The sequence below is a fragment of the Chionomys nivalis genome, chromosome 4 (genome assembly GCF_950005125.1).
Source record: "Chionomys nivalis chromosome 4, mChiNiv1.1, whole genome shotgun sequence".
NCBI classification, from domain to species: domain Eukaryota; kingdom Metazoa; phylum Chordata; class Mammalia; order Rodentia; family Cricetidae; genus Chionomys; species Chionomys nivalis.
The window spans coordinates 102,316,692-102,337,837 of record NC_080089.1 but is presented as its reverse complement, the minus strand read 5'-3'; the positions used below and the strand labels follow the sequence as shown (position 1 = coordinate 102,337,837).

The 21,146-nt window shown below is 43.9% G+C and overlaps 1 protein-coding gene across 1 annotated transcript in view; it reads left to right on the top strand.

The window, feature by feature from the left end:
* The window catches only part of Col6a6 (collagen type VI alpha 6 chain), a 145,538-nt gene that overhangs the window by 43,630 nt on the left and 80,762 nt on the right, over positions 1-21,146 (top strand). Inside the window, exons 3-9 of the mRNA XM_057768412.1 lie at positions 1,643-1,740; positions 4,150-4,746; positions 6,173-6,793; positions 7,855-8,415; positions 9,117-9,674; positions 11,990-12,565; positions 15,553-16,122. Coding sequence (XP_057624395.1) covers positions 1,674-1,740; positions 4,150-4,746; positions 6,173-6,793; positions 7,855-8,415; positions 9,117-9,674; positions 11,990-12,565; positions 15,553-16,122 — 3,550 coding nt within the window. The 5' untranslated portion in view covers positions 1,643-1,673. The remainder of the gene's footprint in view (positions 1-1,642; positions 1,741-4,149; positions 4,747-6,172; positions 6,794-7,854; positions 8,416-9,116; positions 9,675-11,989; positions 12,566-15,552; positions 16,123-21,146) is intronic.

Here is a 21,146-nt window from a genome sequence, read left to right as displayed (position 1 = left end):
AGAAGGTCAAAGGGACGATGGAGCAGGCAGGGAAATATGGATAGAATTCTCAGTCTAGAGTCCTTTCACTGAACATGTGAGCTTGAGGGGCACCCTGAAGTAGAGTGCGGTGACCATAGCTGGGATGGCGAAATATACCTTTGGGTAGCATAAGCTGGACATGGAAATATTATTCAAGGCTCAGAAATGGACCAGCTCACTTTTTATTTACTAGGAAAATGATTGAAAACGTCCTCCGTGTGCTTATATTGATTTGTAATGTATTCAATATTCTGTCTAACTCCATGACTGGCATTCCAGGGTGGCTGAAAATGCCTTTTAGGCCAGGCTGGAACTGCGACCTTGCTCTCTGTGGGTCTAGGCAAATGGGCACAAACTGAGTTCCTCATCCTAAGGAGTGAGCCTTCCGTCTTCCGTCAAAACACAGCTCGTGTTCCTTTTTCTTCTCTCAGATTTAAGAATAAAGCGCAAATCAGTGGAATCTACCTAATTGTCCATCAATAGATGAATGGATAATGAAAATTAAATATATAAGCTACATTTACATATAGACATGCTACTCAGGTCTACAGAAAAATGAAAGCACAAAATTCATAGGAAAATGGATGGACTTAGAACATATAATATTAAGCAAGCTCCACAATCTTAGAATAACAACTTCATGCTCTCTTTGTATACAGAACTGGCCGACGGTGTATGTGCTTGTGTAAACAATGGACATGTGGGCAAAGTATACCATGAAGGAAACAGAAAGGCAAATCAAGGGCTTCAAGATGACTGAACTCAGGTTATGGCCACCAATTACGAACGGATAGCAGGCTAATTGTTTTCTCAGTTCTAACTCTGTCATGAGTTTTTGTTTTAGAGTGTAGATAAGTGTTTAAAATGCGTTCAATAGTGAAAGAATAAGATCCATTATGAAGCTACAAAGCTTCTGTTCCAAAATAGCTAACTGTCTTGAGTTATATAGTCTTTTAGGGTCTGGTTAATTTTAGTACATGATATTTTTATTTATAACTTTTTAAATATATAAGAAAATCTAAAATCAAAAATGAGTATAGCAGAGAAAAATAGCTGGGCATGGTGGTACATATAATCTCTGGAGCCAGGGAAAGGGAGAACCCTGAATTCAAGGCCAGCCTGGTTTACATAGTAAGACGTTGTTTCAAAAATATAAATAAATAAATGGCAATCATAACAGAGCTAACTAAGGAGGGAGTGGGGAAAACAGGGTTTTCAGCCCATACCTAGAATACAAACGGTTTAACATGAAGCACACCTACTACATGTTCATGTTGGGAGACAGCATTAGCCGTTTTAGACCACAGCACAGTGAACTCTGCACTGTCCTGGTGGCAAGCAGACAGGGTGCCCTGAGCATGCGGGAGAGACTAACGGGAACACAAGTGCGTCTGGCCACCTGCACTGTCTCTGTTCAGGGTCTCATGTTTCCTCCAGGAAGCACACCTCTCAGGGAGTTGCTTCGTTTTCCTCCAAGACACCTCACAGGTTCGAAGGCCAGGGAACCTTAGCCACCCCTCACCCCTTTTCACACCGAGTTTATTATCTAATTTTGTCTGCCGCCATCTACGCGAGTCTTGATTCACAATAACAGATGATTTTTCATATCTTTCTTTTTTAGCTTTAATGTTGGGGATTTGTCAGCCTGTAACATGAAAATGCTGCCGATTTTGATCCTGACAATGGCTTGTTTCCATGTTTGTGTGAGCCAAGATTCTGGTAAGAAGACATGGAAGTGTTTCCTCGCATCATTTTGTATAGACATATAGATACTCAATAGTTAGTCAGTGGATGTAGGCTATTTAAGTTGGGGTATTAGCTTCACGTTGCTTGATTTCAATGGCAGTAAGGATGTGGGGGTGAGGTTTTATCTTTTTTGGTTCCTCATATCTGGAAATCCCGAGCTGCTGATAAAATATATTAAAGCTGTTGTCTGTCCTTTACTCGGCCTACTCTAGATCTCTTTGGTAAACTCAGTCTTTAATTGTCTTGACTGCAAATGCTGCTTTGGCTGAGAGTGTAGATTCTGTGGCAGTTGCAGTGTCTTGGACTGACCGCTATTTCTAAAGGCATCCATGTGTTTACCCTGGAGAGAGAGCTCCTAGCGCTCGCTGTCAGGGTTGTGGTCAGGAACTCACGAGAAACAGCCCTGCTTAAGTTGGTGTGTGGGGGCCAGCTCACATCCAGAACACACCTACACCAACTTTATAACTTTCTCTAGGATTGTGACCTTGAAACGAGCTTAGTGGAGATAAGCCAGACTTTGCCCCTTAAGATATCATCATTCGATGTCTCTCTGAGCCTTAAGCTTTGGAGGAAGAGTCCATCTCCACCCCCGCCCCACAATTACGTGGCTTAGACATAAAGAAGGACCTGGAACTGTCGCTTTGCTAATCAGCCAAATGCCTTTCCCATACAAAATAGAGGAGCTTCTGCACGAGTAGAAAGGCCACTGATGGTCATACAGTAAGCCACCCTCAACAGGGTTCTCTGGACTGGGTACCCAGCCTTCTCTTAGAAGAAGGTCCTGACTGGCCCGCTGCTCATTTTCTCCCAAATGTTGTTGGCTGTGTGATAAAGGGTAGAATCTCAGATTGCTGGGCGTGAGGTCACTTAAAGGACTAGAAAGGACCGATGGATTTGGTCAGATATTCACAGAGACAGAATGATGGAGGCCAGGGCTAATTTCCTAACAATGGAGAAAAAAAACAAACAAACAAACTCAAAAACAAGGAACTATTATGACTTGAGAGCAATTTATCTAGTAACCAATTGTGATGAGATCTTAAAGTGAGGAGATAGCCTGGCCATTTGCTAATCAAACCTCCTTATTTTAAAGTAGAGGAGATTGCGGCTCCTGCATAGTGTATGACTTGATAATGCTCGTAGAATTAGCTGACGATAGGCAGGCTTCCCTGCCACTCGATCCAACTGCACTGCATTTTCTCAGATAACGTGCACAGAAATACACATGGTTTCTCTATCTGCCTTCATGATAAAGTAGTGAAAGTCCAGGGACCAGACAAGCAGCCATGAGGAAATGAAACAAGTATGGAATCTATGATTTTCTGTAAAATAAATATTTAGTTCCAGAGACTATCACAGTGATGGATACATGCCTGTAACTCTTGGGAGGTGCTGGCAGGAAATCAAGATTTCAAAGCCAGTCTGGAATAATGATATTATGTCTTTCATGTATATACATACATACATGTGTATAATATATATGATACACATAATCTATATGCTATTTATATGTATTTGATTTGATTGTATATTATAATTGATAGCACACGATATATATATGTGTATGTACTATATGTGTGTGTGTGTGTGTGTGTGTGTGCGCGCTAAGTCCTATACAACTAGCAAATTGTTAATGGTTCGAAAAGGTTTTTATATTCCAAGATATGTTTTTAATTGAAACCAAGATTATAGCCTCATTTCTTACCTCAAATTCTTTGCTGCCATTATATTTTGCATAGGTGCAAATAAATGTATCAATCATAATGCTCATTCAATGACTTGCTTGAATATATTATAACTAACTTTCCCACAAAGTAAGCTAATCCTGTGTATTTGTTATGTCTTACGCTTCATCAGTTCAGCACTCTATAATACAAAAATGGTGTTTACAAATCAAGCAGGTAAGCTAAGGCGTTGGTTAAGTGAGAATCGTAATGCAAGACTTTAGGCTTCATCGCTCAAGCCAATTTGAAGAAATCTGATTTGATGAAAACTTTCAGTGTGTGTGTGTGTGTGTGTGTGTGTGTGTGTCCCAATTCTGTAAAAAGAACAAAGAACAGGGGAAATTGCCCATTAAGACAACACCTCTGCCTTTTAATTTTGCTAAATTTACACATTCCCAGTTAATTCTTTGCAAAATGATGTTTATTGTTGCAAAACTTTGCCATGAGAAGTTGTATAAAGCACTCATACCATGAACTAAACCCCTCTTCTTCCTGAGAGATTGTGGGATGTTGATTTGTTCAGAAAGGTACTGAAACAAAATTCAAAGATGAAACTAAGTTTCTGTTCACACACACACACACACACACACACACACACGATTGGCATTAAATATGGAAAACAATTTCTGAAATTTTTGCTGTGTTTTTGACTTTATAGATCCCGAGTATGCAGATGTGGTGTTTCTGGTGGACAGCTCTGATCACCTAGGGATGAAGTCCTTCCTTCTTGTGAGAACTTTCCTCACCAAGCTGATCAACAGCCTCCCCATAGAAGCCGACAAGTACCGGGTGGCCCTGGCCCAGTACAGCGATGCTCTCCACAACGAGTTCCAGCTGGGCACCTTCAAGAACAGGAACCCCATGCTGAACCACCTGAAGAAGAACTTCCAGTTCATCGGTGGGTCCCTGAAGATAGGGAACGCCCTGCAAGAGACCCACAGGACCTATTTCTCTGGCCCCACTAATGGAAGAGACAAGAAACTGTTCCCCCCGATCCTGGTGGTGCTGGCTTCATCCGAGTCTGAGGATGATGTGGAAGAGGCTTCAAAGGCCCTGAGGAAAGATGGGGTGAAGATCATCTCAGTGGGGGTGCAGAAGGCTTCTGAGGAAAACCTGAAGGCCATGGCCACATCCCAGTTCCATTTCAACCTCAGGACGGTCAGAGACCTCAGTGCATTTGCCGCAAACATGACACAGATCATCAAGGACGTAACTAAGTATAAGGAAGGAATGGCTGATGACATCATCGTAGAAGGTGGGTGACCTGATTTGCTTTCTGTTGCTGTGATAAAACACTGACCAAAAGCAATGTGGGGAGAAGGGGCTTATTTTAGTTGACAGGCTTGGGGTCCATTGCAGAGGGATGCCAAGATGGACGTTCAGTCAAGAACTGAAGCAGAGACCATGGAGAGACGCTGCTTGCTAGGCCTGCTCTCCCTGATGTGCTCATTTCCCTTTCTTATGTACTCCCACTTGCTTAGGGATGGTGCTGCCCGCAGTGGGTTGAGCCCTCCTACCTCAGTTATAAATCAAGAAAATGCTTCATAGGCATGCCAACAGGTCAATCTGATAGAGGCGGTTTTTCTTCTAAGTATGTCAAATTGGTAACAAAATTTAATCAAGACAGTGGGTTGAGGCTGTATGCATAGGACCAATGTCAAAATGATTTTGAAAAAAAAAATCAGTGTAGGAGAAGGATTAAAATTCTGTGAATACCCTTTTCCTCCAATGGGTGGTATTTTCAGGTATTGAATAGCTCTGTATGTTCTAGATCTAGTGATTGTGGCTATTTAAAAGGGAAATCCCACAGGGATTGGTTTTCTATGACTTATTTAGCCCCAGACTAGAATTTAAAATGTTTGCAGCACCCTCTCCTTGCCGCCTAGATTCCCACTGAGATACCTTCCTAGGTTGTTCTTGCTGTGGTTTTATTGCTGGTTCACTAAAAACAAATTTGCTCCTGGAGAAACCTTCAGCTTCTGGGACCACATAATGAAAAAATGGCAAGGCTAAAGCCAGCCTCTGATGATCCAAATCCTGTTCCGAAGCAAAGAACTGAAATGATATGGTCTGCCCCGGTGCCAGGCAGCCTTGCGTAGCCAGAGCTGGATCAAGTCTCCTGGTTCCAGTCAGGTAGCATACACTCACACTGCCTTTTCTGCTGTTTGATTCTCAATTAGCTTCTGAGTTCTTTACAGTCTGTCCTCTTGGTTAAATCAGTTTGAGATGACCTATTGATGATACGAATGCTTTTTTGTTGGTGGTAACATAAAAATATGAATCTTTACTACTAGTGCCTTTCCCAAATAATTGAAAATGTAAGCGTACTCATTCTCATTTCTTAGACTTGAGCCGTTGAGTATAATGAAGGCGACACTTAAATGTTTTTCATATAATAGCTAGTCTTCATTAAACGACTATGTACCAGTCTCCATGCTGAATATATTATTTCATACCTCAGCCAACTCTCTAAGGTAAACCCTATATCTCATTTTTAAAGCTGGGAGCTTAGCTTAGATTCAGTCTTTGAACCCTGGTCCCTGTCATCTCAGCCTCACAATCATGCCATACCTTCTTTGAATACACAGATAAGTTCTAGTGTATGTTCTGCGTGCCCTGTGATGCTCAGAAGTCACAACCCTCCCGTATAACTGTACTCATTCATTCCTTTCCCCACACAGCTTGCCAAGGCCCTTCTGTGGCTGATGTCGTGTTCTTGTTGGATATGGTCATTAATGGCAGCCAGGAGAACCTTGACCATCTGAAAGCGTTCCTGGAGGAAAGTGTCTCTGCCCTTGACATTAAGGAAAATTGCATGAGGGTGGGCCTGGTGGCCTACAGCAACGAGACGAGGGTGATCAATTCGCTGAGCAAGGGTATCAATAAGACAGAGATCTTGCAGCACATACAGGACCTGTCTCCCCGCACAGGGCAGGCATACACTGGGAATGCCCTCAGAAAGACCAGGAAGGAAGTCTTCAGTGCACAGAGGGGCAGTCGGAAGAACCAGGGGGTGCCTCAGATTGCCGTACTGGTGACCCACAGAGCGTCAGAGGACAACGTGACCAAGGCAGCTGTCAACCTCCGGCGTGAGGGAGTGACCATCTTTACCATGGGCATAGAGGGGGCCAGCCAAGATCAACTCGAGAAGATTGCATCCCACCCCGCAGAGCTGTTCGCCTCCAAACTGAGCAACTTCTCTGAGCTGGCCACCCACAACCAGACATTCCTGAAGAAGCTGCGGAACCAAATCACACACACGGTCTCTGTCCTCTCGGAGAGGACTGAAACCCTCAAATCTGGTAAAGCCTCACTGAGACAAGGCCGTTCTAGAGACTTCTTTACTCTCACCTTCTGTGTGTTGTCTATACAGAAGGGACTTGGGGGCTCTGAGGTGGGTGGGCAAATGCGTTTCTAATTTTGAGTTTAGTTGGGGTCTAGGAAGTCCAGCGTGGGAACACTAAAATCTACTGCAGTGTGAATGTGGAGAAGGGAATGTCTTTTTGGCATGGCTTTAACTGGGTTGGTTATTTCACTAAGTCCCGGATCATCATTTCTTCTCCTCCCCCTTTGCTGATTTGCATTCTTGGCCTGACCAGTTCCCTTATCTTCCCTGTACTGCATTCTTATTTCCTTTCTCTTCCTTTAACCCCAAGGTCAAATTAGAGAATAAATGGTCAACATGACTTATGTGGAAGACAAATTAATTTAAGTAACAATCTATTGTCTTCAAATTAAGAGAGAGAAGGGACTGTTATGTTTGCATGTACATGGTATTTGTTTTATACATATGTACATACGTACTCATGGGTGCTATATAAGTATTTACATATTTGTGTAGGTGTAAACATATTTGTATATGTTATGCAAGGATTATTTATAGCTTACTTACCGTATCACTGTGTCTCACACTCAAGGTCATTGACAACATCCCTAGTGGGTCTCAGGACTAGGAGAGTGTAGAAAGTAAATAGTTTCTTCTAGATTGAAGGAAAGAGAACTCATACACTCACAGTGCTTTGTTACACACCATCTATTTTACAATCGATCATTTTCCTCTGAGTGTGACTTACTAACGGAGAAAAGCAACTTGCAGAGAGCAGCTTCTAGTTTTCCTAAACCTATAGCTATCCTTATCCATGGCAGAGAATCAGGCTTATAGTCTCAAACTGTCTGAAGCAACTCATTTCACCCAACTGATGCTGAGCCCTATCTCAAGCTGGGAAAGCAAGTCTTTGATGCTGAGAAGCTACTCCCATCTTTCTTCTGTAGGTGTTAATCCTTTCTTTCTGCACTCCTTTCTCTTTTACGTTTGCCCCGAATGCTACATTCAATGTTTTGGTTCTGTTTGGTTCTGTTTTAGCCTGTGTGGACACAGAAGAAGCAGATATCTATCTGCTCATTGATGGTTCAGGGAACACCCAGCCCACAGACTTCCACGAAATGAAGACCTTCCTGTCAGATGTGGTGGCCATGTTCAACATTGCTCCCCACAAGGTACGGGTCGGAGCCGTGCAGTATGCCGACACCTGGGACTTGGAATTTGAGATCAGTAAATACACCAACAAGCCTGACTTGGGAAAAGCCATCGAGAACATCAGGCAGATGGGCGGGAACACCAACACAGGTGCAGCCCTGAACTTCACCCTGAAGCTGTTGCAGAAAGCCAAGAAGCAGCGAGGAAACAAAGTGCCATGTCACCTTGTCATTCTGACGAATGGCATGTCCCAGGATAGTGTCCTGGAACCTGCGCACAGGCTGAGAGAGGAAAACATCCGAGTCCATGCTATCGGAGTCAAGGAAGCCAACCAAACACAGCTGCGGGAGATAGCGGGAGAGGAAAAGCGAGTTTACTATGTGCATGAATTCGATGCCCTGAGGGACATAAGAAACGAGGTGGTTCAAGAGATCTGTGCTGAAGAAGGTAGGAAATGATGCAGCTTGGCCTTCAGACAGCAGCTCACAAAGGGACACTGTTAGTCAGGGGTGACATGAATTTTTTAAGTTGAGATTATTGGCCTGTATGATTATATTTTCTCTCCAGAACAAAGCAAAACCCCATGGTAGTGTAAGTTGGTATCTGAAGACTGACAGGTGTTTGGAGGGATTCTCTCTAGTGAAGCCCTACCAGGATGTACGAGTAGGCGCCACGTGTATAATACAATCAAAAACATTCTGACGTAGAGGGGCATGACCGTCTGATTGACATCTCATTTTATAAACAAATTTGTATGAATTTCTTTGGAGCACTGTATCAGTGGCTTCCACTCAGGGTTTTGCTCTCTGAGGCTATTTGGTGACTTGTAGATACATTTTTTGTGTGTCCTAAGTAGGGAGTTTTCTTGGCATCCACTGAATGGATGAAGTGAAGGTATTTGCTAGCCATCTTATGGATCGGTATTCAGAGCGCTACTACAGTAAATATGACCTGGCCCAGTGGTGCTGATGTTGAGATACTTTGTTACTAAGGAACAGAATAGCCTTGTTAATGCTTTATTTTCCTGTCTTCATGAGGCACACACCAAGCTTGAACATAGAATTATTTGTGACTTAGGTTTCCCTATGAACTCTTAATTTTTTTTATGTTCAGTGATGCAAATAAACATCCCAGTTTCTACCACACAGCCTGTAGAGACATGAAAGCGGACATCATGTTTCTGGTGGACAGTTCTGGCAGCATAGGACCTGAAAACTTCAGCAAGATGAAGACGTTTATGAAGAACCTGGTGAGCAAATCCCAGATTGGGGCGGACCGGGTGCAAATTGGTGTGGTCCAGTTCAGCCACGAAAACAAGGAGGAGTTCCAGCTCAACACATTCATGACCCAAAGTGACATTTCCAGTGCCATCGACCAAATGACTCACATTGGAGAAACGACCTTGACAGGCAGTGCCCTGAGCTTTGTGTCCCAGTACTTCAGCCCCGACAAGGGGGCCCGGCCCAATGTCAGGAAGTTCCTCATTCTCATCACAGATGGTGAGGCTCAGGACCTAGTAAGGGAACCAGCAGCAGCACTTCGGAGAGACGGCGTGATTATCTACTCAGTGGGCGTATTTGGCTCCAATGTCACCCAGCTCGAGGAGATCAGTGGGAAACGAGAAATGGTTTTCTATGTTGAGAACTTTGACATTCTGCAGCATATTGGAGATGACCTTGTTCTGGGGATATGCAGTCCCCGTGAAGGTAGGCATGGGCACAGTCACAACAGAGTTGTATTCGAATGCTATAAGTTTCTTAATTGAAATGTTTGATTTAGTGCCTTTGAGCTTTTGAGTTAAATGGTAAAGGCTGGGTATGGTGGCTCATGCCTGTAATCCCAGTATTCAAGCTGAGACAGGAAAATGGCCATGAGTTCAAGGCCAGCCTGGGCTGCAGAATGAGTTTCAGGCTAGTCTGGAATACAGAGTAAGGACCTTGGCTCAATGCTCCACTGCCCCCCAAATAAAAATAAATCCATAAAGGAATGGTTTTGGTCTACCTAGTTTTCCCATTTGCAGATAAATAATAGTCCTAATGTGACTGATTATTACCTTGAGAAAAATGATGTCACTAGGTCTTATGTCAGGGTCCCTGGAAAGAGTGGGTTTTGTCAAGAACTCTTCTGGAAGGGGTCTACTGAGGAAGTACTTCTAGGATGGATAGAAGGAAAGCAAAACAGAGAAGAGGTGGGACCTCTACAAGGCAGTCACTTCAGCTGAGCCTAGTTTCAGCACAAGCCCATGAACAACGTTAGAGCATGAATCCTGAAACAGTTGGCCCAGCTTTCCGATGAGGGGTCCAACCTTATATGTCTTGTGCCACTAGACCACATGAAGGCTGCTGAGGCAGTGGGTAGAGGAACATAACCTCCTGATTAGAAAGACATGTTTAGCTTAGCATCTGTTTGGTCAAATGAATTTTTTTTTAAAACTCTCTATTAAACCTTACAAAACATGGCTGTAGTTAGTGAACTTGAGCAATAGAAGCTTCCAGAGAAGTAAATGGCAGGCTGCCCACTCTTCCTGCAATACTGCAGAATAATGGAAGTGGGCAAACCAAAGTTCCAGGGAGAAGATACAGCTCAGTGGTAGAACTCTCACAAGGTCATGGACTGAACCCCAGCCTCTCACCTTCCCCCAAAACAAATTAACAGAAGACGAGCAGTTACACTGCTCATATAGGCAGTCACACTGTTCTGTGACCCCTGGATTTAATGATAGAAGCATTCTGAAAATTCACTCTGAAAAAATATGTATTTTCATACTTTTAAGGGAGAAGAGACATTGTCTTGTTATTCTAGCAATGGGTATGTTCAGCTCCCACTGTAGGGTTTGCTGGTAGTCATCTGTGCTTTGTAGAAGAGGGACTACATCTGGTTCCTGTTCCCTGGCAATGCCATCCATAATAAGTACAAGTTCTTTGAAGGGCTCCAATGCTGAACAAACACCCCCCCCCCCCGAGTTCCTGAGTAAGCCAAGCAGTCTTCACAGCCAGCAGACAGCTGGAGGGACCCAGTTTTCCTCAGCGGGGTCAGCCTTTCTTGGGAATTTGACTTTTGGCTCCATACACATGGCTCCGGTCAGTGTTGAGTACACTGGCTCTTGTGTTTTCAATAGTCTACCACAAGGCTCACAAAAGATGAAAATATGAGAGCCAGCCGGGCACTGGGGGAGTACTTTCTCCCAGGTCTTTTTCTCGAGAACGGATGAGCTAACACGCATTTGGACCGTACTTTAAGATTCAGGGAGAACATGTACTCCCAACATAAAGACCAAATGACCGTCTCAGGATTCCACTTCTCCAGAAAGGATGAGTTAACCACGAGAACTCACAGCTGGATGTGTTCCTTTAGATGAATTCGAAAGTAGGCCTTTTCTGATCATCTTTGCTGTAGTGCTGACCTCAGGCTTAACAAGTTCACCAGAGTGTCATGTTAGGACAACGTGCTTGAGCTAAATCAGAACTGGCCTCCTTTTTATCATGAGTCCTAACAGTAGAAATAAATATTTCAAGAAAGTCAAAAAGGAAGAAAATGTGGGCTTAGAAATCAGCCAACATAGAACCATGATAAAAAATGTAGCATTGTTAAATTCTTTCTGTTGTTACTTTGTCTTTTCCCCACGGGATGCCAATAGCATCTCAAGATCCCTATAACTTAAGAATAAGCTTGTATAAATAAAAGCATATGGGAAAGGGATCATTTATATGGGAAAATCTATACAGAGTTATGATTTTCCATTTTTTAGTCTAATGGTTGAGATCCTACTCCTGATACTCTTGATGGCTTTGGGATGGCCACTCGAGCTCCTCCTACTGTGGTACAGGCTTCACTCCACACTCTCCTTGTTCTGAAAGCTCACCTGAGTACAGCCAAGTACAGAGAGCACAGCCGGTATCTTTGTTATCCAGAGAGTTAACCATCTGTGTGTTCCTGCAGACAACACCAGCCATGTAAATGGAAATTGGGGGACTTCCCACAGTGAATCTCAAATGGTTTTCTATCTTTCTTTTTTTTTCAGAATGCAAACGGATTGAAGTTTTGGATGTTGTGTTTGTCATCGATAGCTCTGGTAGCATTGACTATCAAGAATACAACATCATGAAGGACTTTATGATCGGCCTGGTAAAAAAAGCTGACGTGGGCAAAAATCAGGTCCGGTTTGGAGCTCTCAAGTACGCTGATGACCCGGAAGTGCTGTTTTATCTGGATGAACTAGGCACAAAGTTAGAAGTGATTTCAGTGCTCCAAAATGACCAGCCCATGGGGGGTAACACTTACACTGCTAAGGCCCTGGCCTTCTCTGATCACATGTTCACTGAAGCCCGGGGCAGCCGTCTGCACAAGGGGGTCCCCCAAGTCCTCATTGTGATCACCGATGGAGAATCTCATGATGCAGAGAAACTCAATGCCACCGCCAAGGCCCTGAGGGACAAAGGCATTCTCGTCCTGGCAGTGGGGATTGCTGGTGCCAATAGCTGGGAGCTGTTAGCCATGGCAGGCTCAAGTGACAAGTACTACTTTGTAGAGACGTTTGGAGGCCTGAAAGGGATATTTTCCGACGTATCCGCCAGTGTCTGTAACTCTTCAAAAGTCGGTAAGGCCTGTCAATTGAGTTTTTCCCAGTTATTAAAACTAGGACCAACTTGGGAACAAGTTTTCTAAGGAGGAGAGAAGGAACCAAAATTATGAAGTGGTTTTCTTACTTTACAGAATCTCAGAGTTTGACAGTGCTTCAAGGTATTTCATTTATCCTCTTCCTCAAGAGAAAACCATTTGAAAACACTTCTGTTTCTTCCCACCTGGGATCTTCCAACACTGGGAACTCTGCTGTTTTTGAAAAGATTCTCTTTATTAGAACATAGATTTACTTAGGTGTCTTTTTTCCCCCATTTTTTTTAAAAAAAATCTTTTTTAAAAAAAGAAAACAAACTTTTTTCATTTTACATACCTATCCCAGTTCCACTCCCTTCCCTCCTCCCATTTCCCACCTTCTCCCCCCACCCCCACCCCCTATCCACTCCTCAGAGAGGGTAAGACACATTGCTCTGAGGAAAGGCCAAGACCCTCCCTACTATATCTGGGCTGAGCAAGGTGTCCATCCAAAGAGAATAGGTTCCAAAAAAAGCCAGTACAAGCCGTAGGGATAAATCCTGGTGCTACTACCAGTGGTCCCTCTGTCTGCCCCGGCCATACAACTGGCACCCACATTCAGGGGTCTAGTTTGATTCTATGCTGGTTCCTTCCCTATCTGACCAGAGGTGATGGGCTCCCATTAGCTGTTTCAGTGGGTGTCCCCATCATGGTCTTGGCCTTTTGCTCATATTCTCATTCTTCCCACTCTTCTACTGGACTTTGGGAGCTCAGCCCAATGCTCCTCTGCGGGTCTCTGCCTCTGTTTCCATCAGGTGCTGGATGAAGGTTCTATCTCGCTATCCTTTGTTTTACAGCTAGTATCCACTTATGAGTGAGTACATGCCATGTTCATTTTTCTGAGTCTGGGTTACCTCACTCGGGATGGTATTTTTCTAGGCCAACTCTGCCCTCTTGTAAGGGCAAGCATCCATTGCCTGAAGTCATTTTCTCCTCAGGCCAAATATCCTTGGTTTCTTTTTGGTCCAAGATCATTGAAAATACAGACTTGGGTATTAAACACTTCGGTCCAGGCTCTGAGGGCTCTATGACAGAGAGCAGCTAGAAGCCATGTGACTGTGTGCATGTGTGTGGTGTGTGTATGTGTGTGTGCATACTCATTTGTTGTTCATGCATTCAGCTGACATTTTGCACGTTTCATCTAACTAGACATGGTGCTGCATATCTTTAGTTCTAGTGTTTGGCAGGCCAAGGCAGTTTGAGGCCTTCCTAGGCTACACTCTTGAGTTCCAGGCTAGTCCTGCTTCGTCATGTAAGCTCATCTTTTCCTTCCCCCACCAAAAAAAAGCATGAAAGAGAGCCTTAGCCTTTTTTCTAAGGCCTTTCACAGGAAGAGACGGAATTTGCTTTTCAAAAAGGAAGACTAGTAGGTGGAAAAACATAAAAGCAATTTTGTGCTCTAAAAAATAAATAATAAAGATGTTTTTATTAGAGGAATTTCTGTTGGTTCACAATTTCAACATGTGGGTACAGTTCTTTTTCAAAATTATTTAACTTTCCTGGTTTTGTTTGTTTGTTATGAGATTTGCCTCCTTAAAATGTAGCCTCTAGCTTTTTCTCTGGAAAACTAGCAATCTTTCTGTTTGTTACTAGAAACAAGGACAAATCTTTATTTCCTTGATAGCAAATGCCTAAAATTTGGTCTGCCCTTTTATTCTCTATGGAAGCTGACAACTGCAATTTTAGACTGACTGAAATGTCCCCGTCAGGAAAGGAAAGGAGAAAGGAGATGTAAATCTGAAGCGGAGTATAATGAGTTCATCCACTCCTAAAGGATCCGTATTCACCGTGCCTTCTTTTCTCTCATCTGTGGGAAATCCACCACCTTTTACCTTTTCTGAGACCATACTGAGAGCTAGGATGAGGTTGAGGAGATGGCTTAGAGAACACTTGCTACGCAAGCAGGAGAACATGGGTTCAACTCTCCAGCACCCATGTAAAAAGCTGACTATGCCTGTCAGCCTTTCTCCATGGGGGAACTGAGACATGAGGGGATCACTGGGGCTCACTGGCTGTCAGCCTAGCTCCAGCTTCCCTGAGACCCTGTCTTAATGGATGAAGGTGGGGAGGATAAACCATAACAACTGATTCCCATCTGGCCTTCATGCACGGCTGCACACTAATGTACATACACTGTATGCACACTTACACATAATTTAAAAAATTAAGTTGGGTCAGTGTTGATAACCCTGGAAGTTCGAGGAAGTGACAGGGCTTAGCAGAAAGCTAGCAGATGCAGACGAGTGTGTGCTGGGCATAACCTATCTATCAGCAATGGCCTCTCGTTCTCTTTGTTTTGTATTTGTTACAATCATGCAATGGGATAATCGCTGACTATATTACATTATGTGCTCAAAACCATTTTTTCTTAAGTTGATATTTTTGCCTACATACACCAGAGAGAGGAGGCTGATAGAAAAGACAGCAGAAAGCATGCTTTTTAACAATTTGTCCTAATAAACCAGAAAAAAAAATTTATTGGATCAACTGGACCAGGGAGGCCAAGCTAATAATAATGACCATCTGTTTCTATTTGAATCTCTGTGCGAGCATGTGTTAATGTTGTTTGCTGTGCTACTACTGTCCCTGGCCTTCTGGGAAAGTTAGGTTGAGATTGCAGATGAGGAGAGAAGTCTTTGTATAGCACTGCTGTCGGTTCTCTGGCATGTCAAAACAGAAAATGGCGCAAGACCAAGCAGACAGAGCCAAGAGAAACATGGAATGGATGGGTTAGTGGTGCATGGCTCCTGCTGTCTTTATGAAAGGATCATTTGTATTTATTTATTCTCTAGTTAATGTGACCACAGAGTAGCATGAGATAACCAATCTGAAAATACTATTTCTGTAGAGCAGCAGATGTCCAGTTGACTCCTGGCAGGTTAAAGAAAGAAGAGTCTCCTGGTCTTAACTCATTTCCTTTCCTCTCTGTAGATTGTGAAATCGAAAAGGTTGACCTTGTTTTCCTCATGGATGGGTCAAACAGCATCCATCCAAATGACTTCCAGAAGATGAAGGAGTTTCTGGCATCAGTCGTTCAAGACTTTGATGTCAGCCTCAACCGAGTGCGCATAGGAGTGGCCCAGTTCAGCGACAGCTACAGATCGGAGTTTCTGCTGGGGGCGTTCACGGGGGAGAAGGAGGTCTCCTCCCAGATTGAGAGCATTCAGCAGATCTTTGGATACACCCGTATCGGAGACGCACTTAGGAAGGTGAGGCACTACTTCCGGCCGGACACAGGCAGCAGGATCAATGCAGGGACCCCTCAGGTGCTGCTGGTCCTCACAGATGGCCGGTCCCAAGACGAGGTGGCTCAGGCCGCTGAGGAGCTAAGACACAAAGGTGTGGACATCTACTCAGTGGGCATTGGGGACGTGGACGACCAGCAGCTGATCCAGATCACAGGGACAGCAGAGAAGAAACTGACGGTGCATAACTTCGACGAGCTGAGGAAGGTGAAGAAGAGGATCGTTCGCAACATCTGTACCTCAGGCGGTGAGAGCAGTAAGTATTGAGTTCTTCATTTTGATTTCCCCCACCATCTCCGTTGACATTTTCCTCCAACTGTTTACCTCCCCTGGGCCTGCTGGGAGAATTTAGATTTGGGCCTCTGGATTTCAATTTGAACTTTTTCACAGCTATGAAATATGTGTATTTTGTAAGCCGTGGAATGAGAAGCAGAGTGTTAGGGACCCTGAGTCTTCTATTCACAGTGTCTCCCAGAGGAAACATGACTCTTCTGTGAACAGAGATGCCTGGCTTCGGAAGGTGTGAGGGAGAGGCCATTGTTCACATTGTTCTGCTTTCGGAGGTTGCAGAATGTGTCACAGAGAAAATGAACTGCCTGATGGATTTTTGTTGCCTGGCAATAGGCCCACAGTGCCAGCGAAGCTCCCATGTAGAGAACATCTCTAGGTCTATTCCTTTACTAGAAAAATTTATCACAGAGGTCAACAAATATCTTCTTCGGAATGGTTACATTTGGGGGCTGGAGAGTTCAGTCAGGGGAGTGCTTCTATGCAATAATCATGAGTACTTGAATTTGATCCCCAAGACCCATATAAGACACCCAGATGTGGCGATATATATCTGTAATCCCAGACCTGGAGAGACAGTGACAGGGGGATCCCTGGAACTTGCTGGAAAGTCAACCTAACCTAGTAAATTAGTTCTAGGCATTGTAAGACTCTGTCCCCAAAATAAGTCTGTGGTACCCAAGGGGTTGACACATGAGGTTGACTTCTGGCCTCCAGGTACACATGTACATACACACTCAGGCACACATACAAGCACATGCATACACGCTCACACGCACGTGTGTGCGTGTGCACACACACACACATATACAGAGAGAGAGAGAGAGAACACATTATGACATTTTTATGGTAGGTTGAGTGTCTTGAAAGAATCACTCTTTTTCTTATGAATGACACCCTATGGCTTGGTGATTAATCCCTCCCAGTATCCCTGGTGAACATTAACCACAGACTTCAATCAAGGAAAGAAAAGCTACAGACTCATTTAGAGGCAGACACGACTTCAGGTCCTTGCTCCATGCCATCTTTTCTTGGACAAGTTGCTTCATTTTTTTAAATGAGTTGAATGTTTTCCTTTGTGGAATGTGACTGAGCAACAGCAGACTCATCTCCGTGCAGCTTATGTGAGAAAATGCATATTCACACCTGCCTCTCAACAAGCCTGCCACCTATCATGGAATTGTCAAGTTCCTCTGTATCAGCCAGGGTTCCCTAGAGGAACAGAACTGCTAGAATGAATCTCTCTTTATATAGAAAGGGGATTCATTTGAGTGGTTTACAGGCTGGGGTCCAGCTAATCCAACAATGTCTACTGGCAAATCCAAGAATCCAGCAATTGTTCAGTCCACAGGCTGGGTGTCTCAGCTGGTCTCCAGGAGATGGCTTGGCTCCCGAAGAAGAAGGCTCTAATGCCAGCGGAGGCATGGACTTGCTAGCAAGGGTTAGAGCAAGGAAGCAAAGAAAGAGAGCTCCCTTCTTCCCTGTCCTAGAAAGAGGCTGCCACCAGAAGTGTGGCCCAGATTAAAGGTGGTTCTTCCCATCTCAAAAGACTTGGACTAAAAGTAGATCTTCCCACTTCAAATGATTTAATTAAGAAAAAAATCCTCACAGGTGTGTCTAGCGGCTTGGGCTTTAGTGAATTCCAGATGTAGTCAAGTGGACAGCCAAGAATGGCCAAAACACCCTCCATTTTTGCCTACCACTAACCCATTAAATGCATTCATAAGGGCTGGACGTTCCCCTTAGTCACCTTATTAAAAGACTGAGTCTCCTCTTAGTGATTAATATGCCTGCCCCACTGTAACTATAGAAACTTTAAGTTCCAGTCAAGGTTTTACTTTTCCAGCATGCTACAGGCTGCTCACCTGACACAAAAGACCAGGCCACACATGGGCGACATTTCTCCCATTGTTCCTTTCCTTACCTTCCATACCACCCCTTCTGTTGGGCTTTGCCCTGCTACTTCTGCTAGTGTTGGTCTCTGGCCATTCTATAATGAACTGGAGAGAAGAGAAGAGTGGGAGAAACAGAAGCGTTTCGCTCAGTGGCACTTGGCAGGTGGCAGCCACTGGTTTTCTGGTAGCCCACACCTGAAGCTGGGTCCTGGGGTAGGAGCATCCTTGAAGTTCTTCCTTCCTCCTATCACCTGTATCCTTACTAAAGCCAAAAAAAAGTTTAGGGGAATGTCTCAAATAATGTTCCTTTGAGAAGATGTGAAATAATCTTTTTGTACACTGTGAAGATTTGTCATTCGGACTAGGTTAATAAAAAGCTGAATGGCTAATAGCTAGACTGGATTTTTGGAGAGGGAGGATTCTGGGAAGAAAAAGGTAGAGTTACCAGCAGATGCAGAGGAAACAGACATTCAGGAAAAGAGTGATGCAGCAACACATAAATGAATAGAAATGGGTTAACTTAAGTTATAAGAGCTAGTTAGAAACAAGCCTAAGTGTAGGCAGAGACTGCTCATTCGTTTCCCAGTGGCCCACACCCGAATAATAACATAGAAACTATACTAATTACAATACTGTTTGGCCAATAGCTTAGGCATATTTCTATCTAACTCATATTTTAAATTAACCCATTTCTATTATTCTGTATATTGCCATGAGGCTGTGGCCTACCAGTAAAGTTCTGGCTGGTGACTGGTATCTTTCTCCTTTGGCAGCTACATGGCATCTCTCTGACTCTGCCTACTCTCTCTATAAAGATCTCTGTTCAGATTTCCTGTCTGGCTTTACTCTACTAAGCCATTGGCTGAAGCAACTTCTATTACACGAGGAGGGAGCCCTTTGTCCTTGCCTCCCAGCTAGCTTACACCCGAAATAACCACACAGAAACTATATTCATTAAAACACTGCTTGGCCATTAGCTCTAATTTCTTATTGGCTAACTCTTACATCTTAATTTAACCCATTTCTATTAATCTGTGTATTGCCATGTGACTGTGGCTTACCAGCAAGATTCTAACCAGTGTCTTTCTCAGGCAGGAGATCCATGGTGTCTCTCACTCTGCCCTCCTTCCCAGCACTCAGTTCTGTCTTCTCTGCCTACCTAAGTTCTGCCCTATCAGGCCCAAAGCAGTTTCTTTATTCATTAACCAATGAAAGCAAGACATGAACAGAAGAACCTCCAAGTTTCTTTAATAACCATTGGAAATAAAGCATATTCATCTCATACAGAAGGGATTCCCACATCATTTAAGCTATTGGTTGAGCTTCTATAATTAGTAAGTCTCCATTTGGTCATTTGGGAGCTGGCAGGTAGGACAGAAAAATTTGCATGCATACAAGGAGAGGTATGTCTGGATTCAAGATGGTCCATGTCCCTTCGTTAGCCCCTGGACATCTGGAGATGATTCTGGCTCTTTTTTTTCTGAGCTCTCCCTGCCCCTCCTCTTGAGTTCCTTTTACTGCTTGCTTCTACCAGTTCCTAAGGCCACAGCAGCAAGTCCAGAATGCACAGTCCTGGAAATGACTGCTCCTCTTTTGCAGGAACCCTTGGGCTTGCTCCTTGAATTTCTAGGCTTAAGTTAACTTGAAGCTACTTTTTTGAGCCCCTTTCTCTTGAATTAAAGAAGAAATTGCTTCTCTTTGTGTGTGGGAGAAAGCTCAGAGTACATCAACAATTCTCTCCAAAAGTATTTTCCCAAGCTCCAGCCTCACACCTTTTATAAGAACCCAAAGGGTAGGTCAAAGGTTGAAGGTCATGAAGTCGGTCAGGGGCCGCTGTCTTCCTGCATTTTGTTTTAGACAGTGCTCTGACTTTGGAATGTGTCTGGTTATTCCAGCCAAGTCTTCTCCATTAATTTTCTATTTCACAAGAGATGCTCATTTAAATTATTAGGTAGAACATTATCTTCAAACACTCTAGTTTTTCCTTGAGTGCATGAGAAAGTTTAAAAATGGGAATCTTAACTCCAAGTAGTGAGTTATTTTTAAAAGAAGCAGTTGCTATGCCAATGAGATGGCTCTGCCAGGAGAGGCACTTGTCCCCAAACTGGCAACCCGAGCTCCATTCTGGAACCCACACGGCTCAAGGAGGGAAATGAGCCCTGCAAGTTGCCCTCTGACCTCACCCCCATGCAGGGCCCCCATAAACAAATATCTTTAAAGCTTTTTTTTTTTTAAGTAAGGAAACAAGCATGGATATGAAAAGACAAAGTGCTCTTAAGATAAACTTGAAGTCATTAGCCCAGCAAACAAGAATGTAGGGCTTTTGAAGCCAGCCTATGAGTTGAGGGCTGATGAGGCTAGCATGGGCCCTGATAAGGCTTCAAAGGCATATACAAGGATGTTATGGGATGCCTGCTCTGAAGTTATAAAATCCTCCAACCACAGAGGTCAGTCAGTAGTTTGATGTGTTTTAAAGTTAACCAGGCTTTGATCTGGACATTCGCTTGGCTTGTTTTGGGGGGTTTCAGTTTGGTGCTGGGTACAGGGGATTGGCTTCATCCATGCTAGGCAAGTACCACTGAGCTACACCCCAGGCTCATCGATCCACTCCTCCGTAAAACATGCTGAACGTTGGGACACAATTACCATTTGAGTCTTATTTTCCCCTTCATAAATCCTGGGCATGCTTAAGAGTCTCGCAGTGCATAATGATTCAAAGTGGAAAACAAGGAGCAGCTGCGTGGAAATGTCCCGCACAAGTAGAGTCTTTCCCCTTTCACCCAACAACTGAACCCATTTTTCTCACTGGTAGTTTCTTCAGGACCAGAGCTGCCTAATCTTATTAATGTACCTCAGCCTGCAACAGTGTCTTGATCTCCCCCTCTGCCGATGTATTTATTGTGTGCATTTGAGGGTGAGGCATGTGTGCCACAGGCATGTGGAGGTCAGAGGACAACTTGGCAGGAGTCAGTTCTCTCCTTCGGCTATGTGGGTTGTGGGAATTGAACTTGGATCATCAGGCTTGGCCGAAGTACCTTTCCCACCTCCTCACTGGCCCCAAAACAGGATTTTTTCATACTAAGAATATGCTACCATC